The 23,684-nt window shown below is 34.9% G+C and overlaps 1 protein-coding gene across 6 annotated transcripts in view; it reads right to left on the bottom strand.

The window, feature by feature from the left end:
* The window catches only part of Ralyl (RALY RNA binding protein like), a 597,512-nt gene that overhangs the window by 118,738 nt on the left and 455,090 nt on the right, over positions 1-23,684 (bottom strand). For all 6 annotated transcript variants that reach the window (XM_090339006.1, XM_090339002.1, XM_090339000.1 and 3 more), the window contains one exon: positions 5,076-5,151. In XM_090339006.1, coding sequence (XP_090195132.1) covers positions 5,076-5,151 — 76 coding nt within the window. The remainder of the gene's footprint in view (positions 1-5,075; positions 5,152-23,684) is intronic.

Raw genomic sequence — 23,684 nt, 5'->3', positions numbered from 1 at the left:
GGTGGGAAAATTGCTACAACAGAAACTTATATGAGAGCTACAAATGTATATTTTAAAGTGGTAACTAAAACCATCATGAAGTCAATGGAGAGATGATGACATTTTTAAATATTATATGGCTTGCTACGTTTCTTATAAACAAAAGTCTGCCTTTAATTAAGTGGAGACCTCTGTTTGTTGAGTACTAATATTTTTTTTATATTTTGGCTGAATTTACCCAGACTAGAAAGAAAATACCTGATTACATTATAAGCAGAAACAAAGCCATCATACAATTATACTCATTTAGTAAGTAATTAATGTTAGTTGGAATTTGGCATGCAAGAAAGCTTACTTCCTGGGATACAATTATTATTTTTGATCACTGTAGATAGTTTGTAATGTACATAGAACATTTTAAACATCAATTTATTAAAAGCTGTAGTATTTCCCCTAGAGAATGGATTAACTACTCACTATTAGGACTAGGTTTAATATTTATGAAATATTCACAAATGATTAATTATGTTCCATTTACCAATAGACTCTAATGGGAAGCATTTTGATTGCAAGTGCTATTTAATGAATTACCTGTCCTTATGAATTCATGTCCAAAACTGGAGCAACTTTATACATTAGTTCCCCAATGGCTATTATGTCTTACCGCTTTCTCTTGTCCAAATCATTCCTCTTATTGTCTAATATGGAAACCTTGGATATCTGTGACTCTTCTTTTCCCCTCAGATAAAATCATTTACTGCTCATTACCATATTCAAATGATTCCTTGTGTTTATAAGAGAAACCAAATTTTGTCAGCATGATGAAACTGGGGTATTTGCAAACTGGGTCAATACTCCCTTTAACGGCTTTCTTTGTGATTCTGCCCCCTGCACATGTTTTCCTTATTGTTCATGTCCTTCTTTCCCTTTGTGTGAAGAACCAGTTCTGGAATCATTTCCTATAACTTTCAATGCTTTCACCCCCCCTTTCCCTTATGTAGAGTGAGCAAGTGTCTTCCATCTTCATGAATGTGCAAGCACATGTCTCTTGGGCTATCCTTACATTCTCTACCTCTTATTCAAGCCAAAGATAGTAAGAAATGGAGCATCACTGTGCTGTATCTCTGCATCTTCTATGTGTATCATATTAATTAAGCTCTTGGGGATCAGTTAATAAAAGATGTTTGACAAAATTTTAAAAATTCTGTTAAATAAGGGACAAAAGCAAAGTAGTTCCCCAGTGGATACTCCACATGAATGTAACTTTATGGTGTATGATGGTGGAAGTTCTGATGGCAGACTACTTACAGGTCTCGGCATGGGATAGTCAAAGATGGATAATGATTTACAGATTACCTTTAACTCTACAAATAATTTGCTTTTTTTCATTATGCTCTATACTTGCCCTTCAGTTTGAAGTTTCCAGTGTCAGGTGCTAGGTAAGCACCTCCCTCAAAAATCAGTCCTTGCATCATGGTAGACACAATAATTAAGTCTTCTATGAATAAATGAATGAATGGCTAAATAAACAGGACTATTTCAACAATTTCACTTAAGATAAGGAAATGATCCTAAATATATAAATACTAAGAATGTAGAGAGCTGTACTTTTCTAAGCTGCTGCCAAGCTTTCTACATTGAGCTTGATTATTTTACTTAAGGTATGTACATTTAAACTCTCAAGAAAAGTTTGCAACTCTTTTGGTACATTAAGAACTTAATGTTCAAAATTTGTGTCATGTACTTATGCAAATGCGTACTAAGCCTCTTGTTCTGATGAAGTGTCTAATGTATAGTCTTCCTTCTGCTGCCTGCTGGCATGGTACTTATAAACAGAAATATAATTGATATTGATTTTGATAAGTGGGAAATCTATTTTTTAAATCTATATTACTTTGATGGTAGTAGGTAAGATGATGCAGTGAACTGTGATCCAGTATGATCAGACCACTAGGTCTGAAGGCTGAAGACGAGTTCAAGTTGCTAATCTAGTTATCGTCCTTTGAGCAAATCCATTATTCTCTTAGAAGCAAATTTCTCATTTAGACATCAACACATGTAATTCTAGCCCTGTGAAACTCTACAGCAAGAAAAATGACTGTGAAAATATCGCTTTCTATATACAAGTAAAGTGTGATTAGGCTTATGTAACAGTGAGAAAATGTGCAGCCTCAGCTGCACATTTATTATATCTTATTGTTTCTGCCTTTCAGTTTCAATCTACCTCAATTTTAATTTACATAAAGAGATAAAAATAGTATAAAGAGGCATTTCCCAATTAATGCAGTTTGTATATAAGACAGTATATTTAAAATTCTATCTCTAGTTCTTGTAATTCAGTGTCATAGCAATATAGGAAAGTTTAAAAGATATTTGTTTCTTGTCTTTCTTATAAGAAAATTCAAGACAATCACAAAGGGGAAAATATGAAAATTAATGCCAGTAAGGTGACACTGGAAAAAAAGAAAATCAAGCATTTCCATTTTATTTTGTTAGTACATGAATATATATGGCTTCAAATGGTCTGTGTTGGCTTCAACTCTGTTCATTAAGCTCAAAATGAATCCGATCTAAGTAAATTTTCCATGCTCATTTTTCTAAACTTTTTTTTATCACAAAACGAAAGGGACAGAGAGCACAAATTTTGCCTTTTATTGATGGTTTCTTTTATTTTTTGCCCATCTGGGTCAACATTAGCCTATGGCCCATTATTAACATTTATATATTCTCTGCTACCTTTCACTTTATATATAAATGTTTTGCCATCCAAAATAACAGGAGAAATTTTAAGTTATATTTTTCATCATAAATGTGGGAAAAGCTAATGATTTTTGAGATGGCCACCCCTGTGATCACACACTAGATAACACTGGGAGAGTGGGTGTGAAAAGGAGTATATGAGGAACCTATTTCTAATGATGTGTTTATATATTAGAAACTCAGGTTGTACATATCGTAAAGAAGACATGCTAGTTTTTGGAAAACAAAGGCAAGGAAACAGCTTGATACCATCTTACACTTCATACTACACTGATACCAGACCATAATCCATTGAAACACTTCTGACTTAATTCTCCCTTATCCAAATGGTATCAGTAAAAATAAAGCCTTGCTCAACACTTCTGTGAGCTCTTTGGCTGTTGTTACAGAAAGAATGATGATATGTTATCTAGGAGAGGACCCAATAAATTGGATGATAGGAGATCTCAATAGCCTGGAACAAGTAGCTGAATCTAACAAAAGGGAATTTTACAGAGACAGATGCAAACTCAGCACTTACAGTACAAAAAAAGTCAATTGCAAAAGCACATGAAGTAGGACATATGGTTTCACAGTACAATAAGAGTCTTTTCCCCAAAGTAACTGTTTTTTTTTAAGAACAAAAAGTTATACGAATTACTCTTGTCATTCCCCCTGCCCTGTCCCTGAGTCAATCACCTTTTACTTAAGTTAATGTATATTCATGACATCAAATCTGGTTTACCCTCTACACTTGAAATTATATATATAGGTATGGTCATTGATAAACTGCGATATATAAAGGAGGTTAAAAAATGAAAAACTAAGTTAATTCATAATCAACTACTTTATTAGAGAATAATGAAATTGGGCCTGTCTCTGGAGAAGAGAAAAACTATATCTGTAATTTTGGAGAAATTAGTTAAGAGAGGATCATATTCTTTGTAATTTTAAAGAGCCAGTGGTTCACGCTTGTAATCCTTAACTACTCAGGAGGCTGAGTTCTGAGGATCATGGCTCAAAACCAGCCCTAGCAGAAAAGTCCCTGTGAGACTCTTATCTCCAATTAACCACTCAAAACCCAGAAGTGGTATTGTAGATGAAGTGGTAGCCTTGTGCACAAACAGGCTCAGGGATAGCACCTGGGCCCTGAGTTCAAGCCCCACAACCAAAAGAAGAAAAGGAAAAGACAAAAGAGGATAAATTACTGAGTGGAAAAGATCTGGGCATGACATGGAAAGGCATGAGCTTACACACTAGTACCTTCATTTACTAGGACATAACCTTAAAAACCACTGATGTTCTTGATCTACATTATGGGAATGTTATAAAAACTTAAACAACCTATGTAAAACTCCCAAAGTACATGGTATATAGTATGTTGTCAACAGTACTGATATTTCTACTTGTCAGGCAAAAATCGTTAGAGATTTTCATTAGAGTTCTGTTTCCCTAGAAACATTTCCTTTGGCCAGGTAGAATTATCAGAGCTTTCCATTAGATTTTTATTAGGGAAATATTTTGTAGAATGATGATTTCTATGGTTTAAATGAAGGGAATTCACAAATAATACATGGTCCTCAGGAGTGTGCTAATCTCATCAATGGATCAGTCCATTGATGTACTCATACGGATAGGTTACTTGGAAAAAGTGTGTCACTGGAAGTGTGTCATTCAGGCATAAAAAATTCTTGTCTTTTGCCCTCCTCACCCTGCCTCCTATGCACAGTTAGGTGAGAAGCTATGCTATGACTTGCTGCTAAACTATGATGTTCTTACTCCACCACAGGCACAGAGAAAAAATGAGCCAACGATCATAGAATGAATCTCTGAAATCTAATCAGGACAGAAAGTAAATCTTCTCTCCCCCCCCCGAAAATATTTTTTTCTTTAATATTTTGTCATTTATGAAAAGTGACTAGCAGTTATGGGAACTGATAGTATCAGGCATGGAAGATCACTGACAATCAACTGCATTTTATTCTACTTAATTTGTAGCAAGAATTGACTTAAAAATAGTTATCTGCCCAATCAGGCACAGGTAGCTCACACCTATAATCCTGGCTACTCAGGGGCCTGAGATCTGAGGACTGTGAGTCAAAGCATGTTTGGACAGGAAAGACCACAAGGCTCTTTAGTCCTACCTACTAAGAAGCTGCAAGTGGTGTTGTGTCTCAAGTGGCAGTGCTCTATCTTGCTCTGTTCTTGAGCAAATTAGCTCAGGGACAGCCTCCAGATCCTGAGTCCAAGCCCTACTGCCTGCATATGTGTGTGCTTGTGTGCATGCACAACCTTATAAAGTTGTAAGACATCTTCACTGCTAACCAGTGTGAATGAAGCAGTGCATATTTACATACCTGTAAAGTGCAGAGAGGGGCCTCTTGTTTCCAGGTTTGGGTCTGTATGGTTTCGGTTCCCCTGCCATATTAATATCTGAAAATATAAGACAGTATAAGTAAAATAATAATGCATAAAGTATAAAGTACAAAGTAGAGCTTGGGATTTCCTATTCAATATGCGTTTACTCTTCATCTTTTCACTTTCTTTATTTTTGCCAGTCCTGGGGCTTGAACTCAGGGTCTGGGCACTGTCCTTGAGCTTTTGCAATGCTAGTGCTCTATCACTTGAGCCATAGTACCACTTCTGGCTTTTTCTGGGTATGTGATAACCAAGGAATCAAACCCAAGGGCTTCATGCATGCTAGGCAAGCACTCTACTGCTAGGCCAAATTCCTAGCCCACTGTTAATCTTTACACCTAGAAAGATGTGGGATATATCATGCACCAAAAATGATTAGATCCTTGCCTTTTACTAGGGATAGATAGAAACAAACATCATAAATATGTAGTATTCTGAAAAAATACATAATACACAAGGAAATGTTGATATGTTTGAGTTTGCAAGTAGATTTACCTGATTTTGTGAGTTGGTGAATGTTGGAAAAGGTGAAGAAAGTGGAAGTGGATTCTAGAAAATGATTGTCACTCGGAGGTTTATTAATACTCAAATTTTATTTGTGTGGATTGCAGTTAAGGTTCCAAGTGGAGAAAAGACATAAGAATAAATCATAAAGACAATGAGTCACCCTGATATGACTTAAGGTAAATTCAAGATTGAGATTGTCAGAATCATTCAGATGTAATAGTTGGAAAAATAAGTGAGAAAAATATAGATTTATACTATTTTTATAAGCTCTGTAATTATGACTGACAGTAGCTGTCTAGGAAAATAACATGCTATCTATAATTCTAGCCTACATCTTATGACTTACAAAGTAAAAAACGTGAAATTATTCTTATAATTAAATAAAAAGCTCTAGTCAAATTTGTCAAAAGTGTAGCATCTTTTATTTTTTCTTTTCTTTATAATGTGCTCTCAGGTGTTCTGATGACACACTTAGGAGTCTGACTGTGTATTTATATGACAGAACAGTTTTCCAAACAAGCTAGTGAACTCCAAGTTTCTAGACATTTAGCATGCCTTCAAAAGGTATCAAAAGTGCATAAATCCTTAATTCTTTCTGAGCATTGACTAGTGCTAAAATACAGAATTTTCCTTTGAAAGAATGGAACTTTATACTTTGTGTGAACTTTATAAATGCAAGAATTAGCTGGGTGCTGGTGTCTCTCACCTGTAACCCTAGCTACTCAGGAGGCTGAGATCTGAGGATCATAGTTCAAAGCCAGCCTAGACACAAAAGTCCTTGAGATTCTTATCTCCAATTAATCACCACAAAACCGGAATCGGCTCTGTGATTCAAGTGGTAGAACACTATCCTTGATCAGAAGAGCTCAGGGACCGTGCCCAGGTCCAAAGTTCAAACCCCATGACCACCACCATCACCACCACCACCACCACCAACAACAACAACAAAAGGCAAGACTTGTGTCTATAAAACAATTCATCCTAGTTGGAAGTCAAGGCTCTGATTTTTAAGGCTTAAGGAGCTTTTCACCTTGAATGGACCATACAAACAGGGTAAATGGTGTCTTAGCAGAAACTTTGTGGTCAATGACAAAGAGATTTCCTAAGCTTTCACGCTCTGATTGTCCTGGCACTGTGCAAAATACAAGGCCAGAGAAGAAGAGAAATAATTAAGCTCAACTTTTACGGTCTATAAGACAGGGGCTTTGAAGTAAAACACTGAGATACAGACAAAACTGTTATTTCTTATGTATTTACAGATCCAAAAGGAATACTGACATTTGGAACTCTTTACCCTATCTTCAAGAGGAATGTGTGTTCATTTTTTTTTAGAAAGACATATAGTTTACATTGCATGGTACTTTTTTTATTAAACAACTTATTAACATTGATTTTTACATCATATTTAAAATGACATGTTTAACAAACGAGTATTCAAGAAGGGAATCTCTATATACAATCACTGGCACTTAGTTTTTAGCATAATCAAAATTAGACCAAGGGTTTGTATATCATAGATACATATTAACTTATGAAATAAAACATTATGTCTATAGAGTCATAGGTGTGTTCATTTTTTTTAAGAAACAGTTTTTCCATATTCTACTCGTTTCTAGTCATTGCCCATAAAGGTACCAATAGATCAGGCTAATTCACCCCATTATCTGGCTATTAGACCAAATAAGCACTATTTTAGTCTATTGATAAGATTTCTGTTTGAGTGTAATACATATCACATCAGTGCTATAGATTTTTCCCCATTGTTTTTAGACATAGGAAACAGGAAATTTATTAAACTTGACTAGAAGTTAGGAGATTGAGAATAGAGAGCAAATACCTCCATTCTATAGGGAGAGTGACAATGTTTTTACATTATGAGCCTCTAAAAACACTGAAAAACATAAACTACACAATATCAAGCATGGTTTTGAATAATATTGCTTTCAACATTTCAGATTAACATGAAATATGTAAGGAAGATCAAAATATGCTCCAAAATTCTTCTTCTATGAAACACAAGCAATTGTGATGTGTATTGGGTTATTACTTCATCTTTTCACAAAAAGTTAAACAATATTGACTATGCTAAAAAAATCCATTGCTCTTTTCTTCTTTGTTTTAAAACTAAATAAGCAATGTAAGTAAACCATGATAGAAATAATGCTGAACAACTGAAAAACGTTGATGAGCTGAACCTGTTCTGATATGAAACAGTGAGGCAAGGTGAATACAGACAGGTATGATTCCAAACTGTCATTCTCTGAAATGAAAACAAGCATCTACATTCATGCAACATATAATTTGTATGCATGTGTATATTACATATGCATGTATACACACATACACACCTAGGTGTGTATGTGTGTATATATATCCATATGTGCTTTGAATAACGCTAGTTACTGACCTTCTAAAGATCGTTGAAACAAGTTTCTGTCATTTCATACTTTTGACTCTTGGGTTGATATTTCCCATTCTACGTCCATACAGATGTGATGTACTCTTTGCATTTATTTTATTGTACTTCATAGTTTTCATTGCAATGACTACTGAATATTTTTTGTGTTTTGACTCTGACCTTCTATAGAATAGTCATAATTTCACTCAGTTTATTATACACTACTGTATGCTGTAGAGTTGTTTATGCAGAAGATACTCATTTGTTCAATTGCTGGATACATTTTATATGAATCCTAGGGGGGTCTATGCAAATATATTTTCTTAGTACATTTCCAAAATGACATTATAGCTATATGTTGTCAAGCAAATTTATCAAGGTAAAATAGCTGGTAAAAATTCTGTATTATTTGATATGTGCAATGAATACTAACATAAAATCTTGCAAAAGGACATAGAATACTTTCTTGTACAACACATCTAGCACATTAGAGCACCTTGAAAATATTTGTTTATTAGATGCCCTGAAATATTCAGGAAAATCTATCTATCTATCTATCTATCTATCTATCTATCTATCTATCTATCTACCTATCTATCTACCTATCTATCTATCTATCTATCTCTTCACCAATGGATTGATTTGTAACATCCCAATTTTAATGGAATCCCAATTTTAATGTAATCTTTCCTCCCCCGGACTATCCCTGCTGTCATCTTTCATTTTCTAATATGTTTAACTTTGATAAGGATGTGGTACCTAACTTACTATTTAATAGGACATCTGTATTATTGATGACAATATTTGTGAAGGAATTAGCAAAAGGGAAATCCTTTATTTTTGCAGATGTTTTTTCCTCTCTCTCCTTAGTTTAAATAGAAGTCTAAATAATTCAGCCATGGTATATATACTGCCAGGAAAAGTCATTCAGAGTCCTTTATTGTTCACATTTAGAAGATTTAGAGATTCATTACCATTCCCTTGAATAAAAGTTCAGAAGATAAAGAAAATAGTCTGTTATTTTTGACAAGTGAATGGAGATAACCATACATTACACAGCACAATTGATATACCATTAAAAAGATTCCCCCCACCCCAGTTATCATCAACTTTGATTTCAGAACAACCCTGTGAAATAAGCATGTTTAGAACACTGAGAAATTCAGTGGTTTTGGTGCTTGATCTTTAGCTCACTACAATGGTCTTTCTGATCAAGCACAGCAGAACCTGGGTGCCAGGCAATGAACAAACAGAAGAGACATACTGTCCCTGCAGGAAATGATTGAGGGTCAGCAAGATTTTGAATTGGTGCTGCATTAATTTTACTACCACTTTCTTGACTGCATCTCATTTTTCTTTTCCAGATGTTGAGTCTTCCATGTTTTGTGCCACTCAGATGCAATTTACCCTGGAGAGCAGTCTGTAAAGCAATGTACTCTGAGATGCTGGGAACTTTGGATGCATGGTGAAAGGAGTGCGGTAGGGAGATTTGTGTGGCAGCATGTGAAGAGAATCATCTTCAACTCCCCAAATGAGTTGCCTGAGATTTTTTTTGGTTAGTCAGCTTCCTAACCCTGAGGTTTGCTGGAGCTGCATACAAGTGCTTTACTATGACTAAACAATGCACTAAATTTGCAAGTGTCCACTTGAGTCCACCCTGCGCCCCACAAGATGAACATTTGAAGGCATTTTGTGCTGAAAGCTGAGAGTCAGACCAATTTTGTACTGCAAAAGTAAATAGTTTTCTAATCTTGTTGTTTTTCCCTTCCCAGAATCAAAGCTAGTTTTAACACTTGAAATATGTCCTTAATAGTATGTTAAAATATTCACTGTTATGAGAATGAAACTGTAGTCTAATTTTACTGAGCAGCCACTGAATTGTGACCACTTTAATGAGCCTTTGGACCTAGTTTCATAAATTAGTTCTGACACAGCACTATGGCACGTTGGCCTCTGGTTATTAGAATGCTAATGCAAAGATCACTGGCTGGCCAGATTCCCATTTGTTACCAGAATATACTTCATGCTACTAGGCTCTGTTTGCAAGGGCAAATAAAAGTGGAAATTTGAACTTCTTACTGATTCCTAGTAAGTCTGATTTTTGCATGTGATTTATTTAGATCCAGTCTTTGTTCCCAGAGAAACAGAAGCAAGGAACATGTGAACAACATATAGTGGGATGCGCTTTTATATTTATGATCTTTCTTTCTCAGTAGTTATATTAAGAATCAAATTGAAATGACATAGAGGTTCATTTCAATAATAACTGATCACACAAAACATGTCGGGTACTGAGGTACACACTGGGCAAAGAAAATTGTCACTGTGGACTCCAGGATATCACAGAGAGAAAGAGAAACATGTCACTCACTACAGCAAATATGTGGTGTCATAATGAAGGAGACATCATTCCTCGAGGGCATTGTGCTTCCTCCTCTGTAGCTAAGAACGATTCTCAGTCTGCTTCTGCTATGTTCTGGGTTTTCACCCAAAATACCAATTCTAATGGTATATGTAATCTAGAAACATCACTACAAATGGGTGAAAGCCTGGGCTCTATTTGCTGAGCCAGAGACTGTTCTATGAATTAATGAACAAAATAACTTTCATTGGCCCTGAAGCCTTAATGGCAGGAAACTTGTTGACACTTTTTGACTTTGATAAGTGTTTAATCAATAGCCAGTCCAGTCTAAAGTTATTTAGCAAAGAACACAGGTACAATTTCACACAGATTGCAAAGCAAACATCAAATGACAATAATAATAAAATTTCAATTTCCAGCTGGGTGCTGGTGGCTCACACTTGTAGTTCTAGCTACTCAGTAGACTGAGATTTGAGGATTGTGGTTTGATACCAGACAGGCAGAAAAGTTTGTGAGACTTTTATTTCTGATTAACCACCAAAATGCCAGAAATGGAACTGTGACTCAAGTGGTAAAGTGCTAGCCTCGAACAGAAAAGCTCAGGGACAGTGCCTAGACCCCAAGTTCAAGCCCCAGGACTGGTACACAAAATAAAAAAACCAAAAGCCAATTTTTAATTTAGTTAATTCCAAAACTTTCTGTTTTGATATTATTTGGAATATTTAATGTCTTATTTTCTTGGATAAATTTCTAAAAAATATTTTCTATATTCTGTGACGTTTTAAAATCTCTACATAGGTAAAAATAAAATGGTATGTTTTATTGAGATAAAACATTTGTGACCAATATTTCAAACATGAACCATAAATTTTTTTTAAAAAGGGAAAACAATAAAAAATATAGGTAACTAATTTCCTTCAACACTGTCAGATTTTTGAATCAGTAAAGCAGGAACCCCAGTATTTGGACATTGCTCTTCTCTTTTTTGTTATAGGGGTAATTCATAGAGGGGTTATAGTTACATTCACCAGGTAGGAGGTGCATTACTTTTCACATATTGATACCCCTTTTCATGTTTTTGTCCCCATTTTCCTCTCACCATCCCCTCCCAATCATCTTGTTTTTCCCCCTTCCCTTTCCTATTTCAAATAAAAAATAAATGTATATACAATATACTAGGTAACAAAGTCAGTTAGAGTAATAATATGAGATTAACCAAAGGGCAAAAAAAGAGAAATAACATAGCACATTAAGAATAACAATCACTCAAGGTAAAGCTCTTGTTTCCATACCCTTTCATTTAGTCTCATCCTATATGACCTTAGGTATCTAGGTTTGAGCTATTGTAATCCTTTTATGAAAGTCCTAGATATGTACTAATTATTCCAAATGAGGGAAGCCATTAAGTCTATGTTCTTTTGAGTCTGGCTTACTTCACTTAATATGATTTTTTAAAGTTTTTCCATTTCCTTACAAATGGGGAGATGCCATTCTTTGTGATGGCAGCATAGAATTCCATTGTGTATAAGTACCACATGTTCTTGATCCAGTTATCTACTGAGGGGAATCTGGGTTGGTTCCATATCTTTGCTATGGTAAATAGTGCTGCAATGAACATCATTGTGCTAGTGGCTTTTGTATGTCCTTGTTTTTGGACTTTTGGGTAAATGCCAAGTAGTGGAATTGCTGGGTCATTTGGGAATTCTATGTTTAGTCTTTTGAGGAATCAGCATACTGCTTTCCAAAGTGGCTGAATGAGTTTACACTCCTACCAACAGTGTAGTAGTGTTCCCTTCTGGCCACATCCCTGCCAGCAACTGTTTTTATAAGATTTCCTGATAATGGCCATTCTAAACTGGAGTGTCTTTTTTTGTTTTCTTTTCTTCTTTTCCTTATTTCAGATTTATATTATGGACTTTATCTTCTTGCATGGGGTGTGTGTGTGTGTGTGTGTGTGTGTGTGTGTGTGTGTGTGTGTGATCTGAGTTTGTATTCAGTGCTTACATTGCCACAGTTGCTGCACTAGCTATTTTGTAGTTCACAAATATAATTAAATGCCAGAGGTTATGCTAGGAAGCTAAAGACATTTTATATGGAGAGTATTACACAACCTGGAAAATATCAGTAGTTTTGCAAGACAAAAGAATCTCTCATCATGTAACAACCTGCTAGACTTTTAAGTACATGTCTTAAATATGGAGGGTTAGGGGAGCAACAGAGAGACAGAGAAGGACAGAGATAGAGAGACACAGAGGGACAGAGACAGATAGAGAGAAGGACAGAGACAAAGAGGGAAACAGAGATACATGGAGAAACACAAAGAGAATTATCTGCATTTTGACAAGACCTTCAGGTTATTTTCAAGCAGATTCCTGGAGTGCAACACGTAGGTTATATCACTTCTTTCTGTCACCTAAGATGTTTATTTTAAACTTGTTTTGAAAAACAATACTGTAAATTTTAAACAGAAAAAAAACAAAAATTTGAGGAAGGATCCTTGAAAAATTCTTTTCTAAAGGGTTAAATGTAATATTATTACTCTAGTGTCAATTTTGATAGGTACAAGCATTGGTGCATGCTTTCTGCACAAAAAGAAATTTCTCAGTAATCTTGTGCTGTGGATATTACTGTTAATTTTCTCTTGTAAAAGTCAAAGTTTGGAGCCGGGAGTTTGGCCTAGTGATAGAGTGCTTGCTTAACATGCATGAAGGCCCGGGGTTCGATTCCTCAGTACCATGTACATAGAAAAAAGCCAGAAGTGGTGCTGAGGCTCAAGTGGTAGAGCTCTAGATTTGAGAAAGTCCAAGGACAGTGCTCAGGCCCTGAGCTCAATCCCAAGGGCTGGCAAAAAAAGGTCAAAGTTTGGAGAGTATAAGTTATTTTATATAAGCTATTACTTAAAAACAGTGATGTTAAGATTTTTTTTCAGTAGTTCTCACTTTAAACACTATATTATGTACCACACACTTAATTTTAATTGAAACATATATTATCTATAATTTATATGGTCCATTAGCAAATTACCAAATGTTTGTCATTTTTACTTTTGAAAGAGATAATTTTCCCTCCATAAAGTCCCCGTGTGGTGATACGAAGGACATCATTAAACTAAATCTTTTCCTTGGGAGAAAGTCATTAAATTAAATTGCATCTTTGAGAATTCCATGAGAAATCAAAACTTCAGAGTGCTTTTGTATCTAGGATTCTCCTAGCAAAGGATCACAATAGCTCAAAAGCTATGTACATATGGTCATACAGGATGAGACTAAATGAAATGAACTCTAGGATATGGAAACAAGAGGTTTATCTTTGTGATTGTTGTTCTTCATACACTATGTGAAGTTATTTCTTTTTTCTTTTTCTCCTTATGGTTATTCTTCTGTGGTTACTGTATCTGACTTTGTTTCCTGGTATATTGTATGCACCATTATTTGTTTATTTGAAATAGGGAAGGAAGGGGAAAACAAGATGATCGAGAGGGGTAGTCGGAGGGAAAGAGGGACCAAAACATGAGAAGGGGTATCAAGATTTGAGAAGTAATGCATCCACTATCTGATGAATGTAACTATAATCCCTCTAGACATTACCCTGACTATGAAATACAATAAAAAAAGAGTGCTTTTGACTAAAAAGACAAACAGGAAAGACAGAGTACAAAGCCAAAGAAATTCAGAAGAACTAGGATTTATGATATCTAATAATAAAGAGCCAAGCTAAAATAATTTACAACTATATTTCTCACCCTATATATGTGAATATATAAATGTAATTATGCATATGTATATTCAAAACTGTTCAGGGTATGAGAGGAAGGTGGGAGATGGGAAGAGAATGATGGATGGTGAAATAATGAAGTATGGTTGCAGTTATATACTCACATAACCTAAAGAAGCACACTGAAAACTTGAATAATACTGTGGAAGGTTAGAGGGACTAGGAAAGAGAATAATTAAGAGGATAAGTCTTACATATATATATATGCATATGAGAAACACTACAGTGTAATTCCTATTGTAGTGCAATATGCAATAACATTATGAATTAGACTGAATGTCAAATGAATTCTATCGGTCAGCGAGTACCAGCAGAAGAGCAGGGTTCATAGCAACGCTGAAGGATGGTAAATACAGTCAAAATACTTCATATACCGGTGGGGATAAAATGAAAGCACTTGTTGAGATTGTTTTTAAGCAGAGAGAGGAAATAGAGAAGATAGTAGAGGGGGTTAACTGGATCAGGGTTGATGATATGCATGTATGAAGTAGCATGAAAAAAACCCTCCCTGAACAACTAAAGTATACTAAAGTGTTCAAAAGGAGACAAGATGTACCCCAAAGGAGATCAAGAGCAGCATAGGTAGGGTTACAGTTCTAATTACAAATTCTTTCCCAAGCAGCTATTTTTCTGTGGGCAAATATTACATGTTCTCACTCATGTATGGAGTATAGACCTAAGATAATGAAGACAGTAGTCATGATAATGGATCAGTGCCTAGGCTATGTACCAGCCTACACACACACACACACACACACACACACACACACACACACACACACACACACATACACACACACAAGCCCTCATGTCTAGTTTAGGTTGGGAGGATTTATCTTACTACTGTGAATTTAACTATTGCACAAGGGGACCACTAGCAAAGAAAGGCTGGGAGGGGTTAGAAGATGTTGAAGTGCAGAGAACTGTAGCTTAAGGGGAGTTTATGCCAAACCCTTTATTCTTGGTTAGTGAGAAATGTGTTGGATTCTGAGCTGAGAAACTTTACTAGATTTGTGCTTTTAAGCTCTTAAAGTTGTGACCATGTGTCATAAAAGCAAAAGAAAATGAATATAATCAACTTTTATTTAAGAAGTAGTACTTAAGACACTCTCTGTTCTGTAGCATGGATGATGTGGTACAAGCACTGTGTCTTCCATTGTGGGTACACTTTTGCTTTACGCTTGTGTTTTCTGTCCAGCTGTGCTAACATCTGTTACCCTGTGGAGAAGAAACAAGGTTTGCCAGCAATCACATGGATGAACCTGGAAGGACATAACCACAAAATTTGGGGGCTCATTCAAAAACGGAAGGGCACCTAGTGATGTATTCTAAACCACATCCACTCAGGCACATCTTCATAGTTCTGTGACTCACAAAGCTGGCAAAATTATGCATGCTTGCCATTTTAAGCTGGGCACTTAGGTTAACTTGTTATATGTCAGTAGAGAGTTACAGTTTTTATATACTGACTATAACAGACATTTTCAAGGAAGGAAGAACATGTTTGAATTACATGAACATTACCCTTTAAATTCAAATAAACTCTACTGCAAATGTATGATTTCATTGGAAAGTTAGGAGAAAAAAGAATCATCTGACATTTTAGCATAACAATACCTGCATATAAAAGTTGACATTTCTATAAATAAAATTTAGTTAGCTTTTATTCAGGTTATAAATGGAATTGAAACCTCAGACGCTGAGAATAAAATTTCTCAAATCACACAATCTTACTAAGAATATAATCATTTATTTTACATGTATTTTAATAGATAAGACCTATCAAAATCACTGTGAGATCAACAAAGGCAATTAACCACTATTTTTTCTTTGTTTTCTCCCTTACATTTCTCTTTTCCTTTAAAGTCTATACTTAATGGAGCAAAGTGTACCAGAAGCTGAGATTAATTAATTAGTTTTCTACTTCACCATATAGCAATATTTGATTTTGATATATAAAGTTTAATGGCTTCTAGGAATATATATATATATATATGTACACACACACACAGAGCATTCATTCTATACTTCCTGTAGTTTAAGTTTCAGAGTGAATATAATTAAATAAAGTGTAGAATAAAGTCTGTCTGGGTTAACTAAATACATTAGTTCATCAGGATATACTTCCTGGCATGTAGCCCAGTTCTTGTCCCATCTATCTTTGTAATGCTATGAACATTGGAATTACAAACTCAGCACTCCAAACTTCTTGTAAGCAGAAATATCAGTCTACCAGCTCTATTGCTCTTGCATAGTAAATTACAATTCCCTAAGTTCAACTGAAATATTTACCAGTTAAGAAAACATCTTTCCCACCCATGAATGTAAAAGAGACTCAGGCTGCATATTTAGGGATTTTTCACTCAAGAAATTGAATGAACTTATATTTGTAAATGTCACAGTAGGGAAAATTGCAATTTTATTTAAATCTACCTCCATTACCATTTTCTTTGTTAGGCTTGGACTCTGGGCCTGGCTGCTGTCCCTGGGCTCTTCAGCTCAAGGCTACTGCCCTATTCCTTGAGCCACAGCACCACTTCTGGTTTTCTAGTGATTAATTGGAGATAAGAGTCTCATAGGCCTGCACTTGCTTTAACCCGTGATGCCCAGATCTCAGTCTCCTGAGTAACTAAGATTACAGATGTGAGTCATCAATTATATATCTTTATATTGAAATGGTCTATTGCTATAGTGATATTTGGAGTCAAGCCTGATCTAAGTTTAATTAGAAAATTGTTTAGTATGCAAAAGTTATCAAATATATTTCTATATTTTATTCAGATTAAGAAATAGATTAGATTCACATTTTCTTTTTTGGTTGGTCCTGGTGCTTAAACTCAGGGTCTGGGTGCTGCCCCTGAGGATTTTTCTCAAAGCTTGTACTCTACCTCTAGAGCCTCAGTTCTACTTCCAGCTTTCTGGTGCTTAAGTGAATCTAAGAGTCACACAGACTTTCACAGACTTTCCTATTGGGTCTGGTTTTGAACCCAATCCTCAAGTCTCAGCTTCTGGATTAGCTAGTATTTTCAGTTGTGAGCTACAGGTTCATGGCTCACATTTCTCCATGGATGGTAGATGGTAGATGGAATTCTACTTCCCAGAATCACTTAATAAAAATTCTTCCTATTATTGTGGCCATACATATTGTTACTAATGCTTAATCAAGGGAACAAGAAGCAGAACCACAAAATATTTCAAAGAAGAATGGTCTTATTCAGATTCATATTTCCTAATTTAAGTAAAAAATCAGTAAAGAATAAAAATAATTTCTTTTAAAAAGGAGAGCTAATTGTTATATTCAGAGTTTAATCAGAATCCACTTTCATTATGTAAGGAAAATGCACTCATCTACAAATCAATTAGAACTTCTAATAAAAATGAAGAGTAACCTTCTAAAATGTATCTTTTATAATGTTTTTCCCTGCATATGAAGTTTAGACAATAAATCATGAAAAGAAATCATCATTAGCAATGTGACTATTAAAATATGAATATAACTAATTATGTACAACTTCTTTTGGAATGGGGCTCAGGCTTCAGCAGGAAAGACAAAAATCCTATGCTAGTGGCTTGATTATTGTAAGATGTGTTTGTGCTAGTAGTGGGCTGTGGAAACCTACATAAATGGCACTAAACCTCCAATGTTTATTCTTAGAAAAGTCATACTGAGAGCTAGCAAAATAGTTTTCAGTTGTAGATGTCATTTAGAAATAAGACCTCACTAACCCTGGAATGTTTTAACTTCTATTTATGAGAACAGGAATGGAATCTCATTAGAGGACCGTTTGTGCCCTAAGGATCATTAAGCTTTTCTTGGTGATTCTGTGTGTTGATCTCACTCCACTTATTTTATAACCACCTGTCAGGAAAATTATAGATTTTTTATTCTGCTTTTTTCTCTTATTTACTTACATCTGAATTTAAATTTTTACATGTACATTTGAATTTTTTATCACTCTACTTTTCCGTATCCATTATTCGGAGGAGATGATATAGTGGTAAAAAAAACCCTACCGTACAATGTATTCCTCTTATATTTTATGAACATATTACTAATCTTAAAATTTCAGAAAAAGTAAACTCGTTTCTTTTTATGCATTGTAAAAAATAGAGCAAAATTTCTGTAAACCTTTTAGAATAATCCACAATTAGTACATGCATTAAACTGACTTAGAGACTCCTATTTTAAGCGACTAAGTGTATCCTTTCATTCAACTATTATGATAATAGAAGCCAGACACTATGTTTGATAAATAAGGAAGCTGTCCTTAATAACCCAGTCTAGACCTTCCATTCCCATCTACACATATATGTTTATATAAGTAGATTCTGTGCTGAATCCAGTCAGATAAAAAGAAAAATATTACAGAGTGTAAACTCATTCTACATAGTACAAGTGGATGAGTCTACTCTGGTGCTGTTGTAATTTACCTAAAACCTAAATGGAACTGCAGAATTCAACTTTCTAACCCAAGCGGTAAACACAGTTTAAAGGCATTAAGATAAAATTAGACCAAGAAGATAAGTGAGTCCCTAAATTGTTAAAAAAAAAATATATCTCAGCTAAGGGCTGAGAGTGTGACCTAGTGGTAGAGTGCTTGCTTAGCATGTTTGAAGCCCTAGGTTTGATTCCTCAGTAACATATACATGGAAAAGATCAGAAGTGGCGCTGTGGCTCAAGTGGTAGAACGCTAGCCTTGAGCAAAAGAACCTCAGGGACAGTGCCCAGGCTCAGAACTGAAAAAAAAGAAAAATATATTTCAGCTGAAATATGAGGACTTGTATTCTATTTCTCACTAAGTAGCTAGAAATAAACTCCAAAAAATGTTCATATTAGCTTCCTGCAATGGAGCTTGAGGCTGAAAGAAAGTAGAGCCTATCCAGTTTTTCTTTTGGCTTAAATACACAATTAGAGATATTTGGCTATCTCTGTCTACAATAAAAAAGAGATATGTGGATTCTCTATACAATAGGAACTCTCCTCTTCTGCTGGAGTACATTTACTATCCTGAAAAGATTGTAAAAAAAAGTAGAGAGCTGAATTAAATTTAGATGATAAAATTAATTTTCTGTTTATTTAAAGTTGTGTAATTTATTTAACTTCTTTAGGTATTTGAAATAACAAATCACATACTTATAAGATGTGCTTAAATTATTTGGAAAATTATTCATGCTAGATGTGTAAATATCACCTTCAGGTAATGCAAGAACTAAAGGTACTAAAATTATATTTTTAGTGCCATAAATGTTTAAGACAATGTAACTACCCTTTGAAAAATGCAATTAATTATATGGAGAAGTTCTAGCTCTTAGGATTGATTTGAACATTAATCAAAGGACAGGTATCATTTTTATTTTGATATAATTTCCAAATGTGGTTACATTAATTATAATCACATGAGATAAATTGAACTGCTTGAGAAAATTAAGATTTGAATGTGTAACTTTAATAATTAAATATAAAATGAAACACTATCATATTTACGTACTAAACTTGTGTTAGACATAAGGTATCTAAATGGCAGTCTAGTATTTGGCTACTAAGTATTTGGCTGTAGTTTTTCTTTTTATATGGGACTACTAGAGTATGAACTCAGGGCTCCTCATTTATTAAACAGGTACTTTACTGCTTGAAGTCATCTCTAGCCATATTTCTTTTTTTAATATTTTTTATTGTAATTAATAAAAGGGTTACATGACATTTGCCAGATAGAAGGTGCATTAATTCACATACATTGATAACCTTTCACATGCCTTGGTCCCCATTAACCTCCCCCACCCCCCCTCTTGGTTTTCCCCCCTTCCCTGTCCAATTTCAAATAACCAAATACAAATGTATCCAATATATCAGATAACAAAGTGAGATATTGTGACAATATGAGATAACAAAGGAACAGCAAAAGAGACGAGAGATAACATAGCACATTAAGGACAGCAATCATTCATTATATGGCTTTTGTTTCAATATCCTAGAGGAGCATTCAATTAATCTAGCCATATTTCTATACCAGTTATTTTTGAGAGAGTATCTCATTTTCTGCCCAGGCATGTGCCTAGACTATGAGCTACCTATTTCAGGCTCCCTCTTGGATGAAAGATACATGCTACCAGTTTCATCCAGTGAGGCAGAGTCTTTCAAATTTTTCTACCTGAACTAGATATTTCTGTCTAGAATTACAAGCTTCCTCATGTCAACCTCTTACACAAAGCTTAGCTGACAGGCACATGCTATTGTGTCTAGCTATGGGTCTTGGAAGAAGGGGGTCTTTTATAAATTCTTCTGCCCTAGCAAGACTCAGACTATGATCCTCTTGTTCCTAGTATTTCAAGTAGCTAAGCTGATTTGAACCACTAGTGCACAGCTTAAATCAATGTCATCATTTTGTTCTGTTGAGTGTGAGATTCAGATGTATTACAGCAGATTTTTCTATAGTTCTTCAACTCGCATTGAGCATTTTTGTTCACTTATTATAGGGGGATAATACATAATTATTTTGCTATTTCTTACTGAGGAGCAAAGAAAACTTATTCTTTTTGTACCTGCTTTATGGTTTCAATATGAAAGCCTCCTATCCATCATATGAAGTTTCTCCATACACTCGTTCTGCCATGAATGAGCTCTACCCAAGCTCATGAATACCCAATATGAACCTTCTGAGACACACTAAATAATTTCTCCCATAAGTTGTTTCTGACAGATATATTGTTACAGCAACAACAAAAGTAGCTAAGGTAAGCCTTACTTGTGAATTTATTATATGTGATTTTTGAACAAGCACATCAAAAATAGATGATACATGATAATAACAGATAGATAGATAGATAGATAGATAAATAGATAGATAGATTTATTGCAGCACCAATGATGTCAGAAGAACTGGATAACCAATCCAAAACACTGAAATTAAATCCATATCACTCTCCATACTATTATCAACTCAAAGTAGATAAAAAAACAAAACTCAAGATAGGTCTGAAACTTTAAAATTAATATAAAAAGGGATAGTCAAAATTATCTTCAAGATAGGTCTGAAACTTTAAAATTAATATAAAAAGGTATAGTCAAAACTATCTTCCTGGACCAACTCTAGTAACTGAGCAAATAAAAACATGGACTAATAAGTGACATTTTATTAAATCAAAAGACACAGCAAAGAAAATAGTTACCAGGCTGCAAAAATATAGATGAGATAATGAAATGAAAGTAAATAAATATCAAAAGCAATTTAAAAAGCTAAACATTTAAACCTCTGTTTGTGCATATAGAAAGAAACCTTCAATTCCATATTACTGTTCATTATCTTTAATCATTGTATGATCTGCTAATCATTTACCTAGAACAACATTTTGTGAAAAATGCTGAGTTAATGTGCACAGCTTAAGGGATAAAGTGAAAACTGGAGATTCATTGAGAGGCAATATGTTTTAGTGGAAGTTGGCTGGGATGAGAGAAATGGCTCCAGCATCCCAAGTCAGCATGCCTCACCAATGGCTCAGCATGCCTCACCAATGACCACCTCCTTGAACCATTCAATCACAGATACCAAGTGTTCACTGCAAGCATAACAACTATGCCTTTCAACATTTCAACTCAGAGATATAGTTCAATAAATAAAGAGGCCACTGAAGTTTGTTTATGTGTCTTAACTGATGTACTCATATACCTTTCACTGAAAACTTTGCTTTAGTTTTGATTTGATAGTTTGAATTTGATTTAGTTTTGATTGAAGAAAATCTTTGCTTCATATAATTTCTGGGAAAATATTCTCAGTAAAATGTCTAATTTGCTCTGGCAATTTGAGCAAGTTAAGATTTTGCTCAATATTTTAAAGCATCATTGAAATTTCAGCTTTTTTTTTTTTGTTTTGTCAGTCCTGGGCTTGGGCTCAGGACTTGAGCACTATCCTTGGACTTTCTCAAGGCTAGCACTCTACCACTTGAGCCTCAGCACCACTTCTGGCTTTTTGCTATGTATGTGGTACGGAGGAATCGAACCTGGGTCTTCATGCATGCTAGGCAAGCACTCTACCACTAGGCCAAACTCCTGGCTCTTGAAATTTCAGCTTTTGCTTCTGATATTCACTTTTTCTTTGTGATTTAAAAAGTAAAGTGCAGCCTACTGGTAGGATACTCTCCTAGTATGCATGAAGCCCTGGGTTCGATTCTTCAATAACACATAAATAGAAAAGCCAGAACTGGTGTTGAGGCTTAAGTGGTTGAGTGCTAGCCTTGAGGAAAGTTCAAGGTCTGTGACTATGCCCTGAGTTCAAAACCAAAAACAAACAAACAAAAAAACCATACAGTACTAGTTGCCAGCCCTGGAGGATAGTTGTCCATCTGTCTGTCTGCTGACTGTCTTGCTATCAAGATTAATATTTTTTAAAATGAATAAATACCATTAATAGTTATTGATAATGAAGGATTATTTATCTATCTATTTTTTTTATTTTTTCCAGTCTGGGGCTTGACCTCCAGGCCTGAGCACTGTCCTTGGGCTTTCTCAATGCAAGTGCTCTACCACTTGAGCCACAGCACCAATTCCAGCTTTCCTCTATGTATGTGGTGCCATGGAATCAAAGCGAGGTCTTGGTGCATGCTAGGCAAGCATTCTACCACTTGGCCAAACTGTGGCCCCATGAATATTTTTTCATATGCTTTTTATTATAATTAATAGAAGGGTTACATTATATTTGCCAGGTAGATGGTGCATTACTTCACATACATTGATACCCTTTCTTGTGTCTTGTTCCCCATTTCGCTCCCCCCACTCCCACCCCTCATCTTGTTTTCTTCCCTTTCCTATCAGACTTCAAATAACCAAATATGCATATATACAATATATCAGATAACCAGGAAAAATACTATAACAATATGAGATAACCAAGGAACAGCAAAAGAGATGAGAAATAACATAGTACGTTATAAACAACAATTACTCATTATATGGCTTTTGTTTCTATATTCTGGAGGTCCTTTCATTTAGCGTCATACTATATGGCCTTATGTATCTAAGTTTTGTTCTATTGTGAATCTCTGCTAGGAGAGCCCAAGGTTTCTACTGATTAGGACAAATGAAGGAAACCATTCAGCCTATATTCCTTTGAGTCTGGCTTATTTCACTTAATATGATTTTTTCTAAGTCTTTCCATTTCCTTACAAATGGGACGATGTCATTCTTTCTGATGGCAGCATAGAATTCCATTGTATATAAATACCACATCTTGTTGCTCTTGAATATTTATTTTTATATGATTAATATTGCTATAAATATTATTAGCACTTACTTTTGTATAACTTTTCCATACTATGTGAGGCATTCCTTGGTTTTAGGACGATTCATGTTGTTATTTTAGGCAAGGAAAAAGAATAAACCTTTACTCCCTGTTATCCAGAATTGCATTTTTGAGTCTGAAGCTAAAAAATAATTCCAATGCCAGACTTTACTAAGCGATAAGAGGATTTATCCTAGGCTTTTAACCTTGGGAGTGTTAAGAGATAACCCATAAA

This window comes from Megascapheus bottae, chromosome 9, assembly GCF_031878675.1.
Source record: "Megascapheus bottae isolate mThoBot1 chromosome 9, mThoBot2.hap1, whole genome shotgun sequence".
NCBI lineage: Eukaryota > Metazoa > Chordata > Mammalia > Rodentia > Geomyidae > Megascapheus > Megascapheus bottae.
Note: the sequence above shows the minus strand (reverse complement) of the source record. Positions and strands in the feature narration are given on the sequence as shown.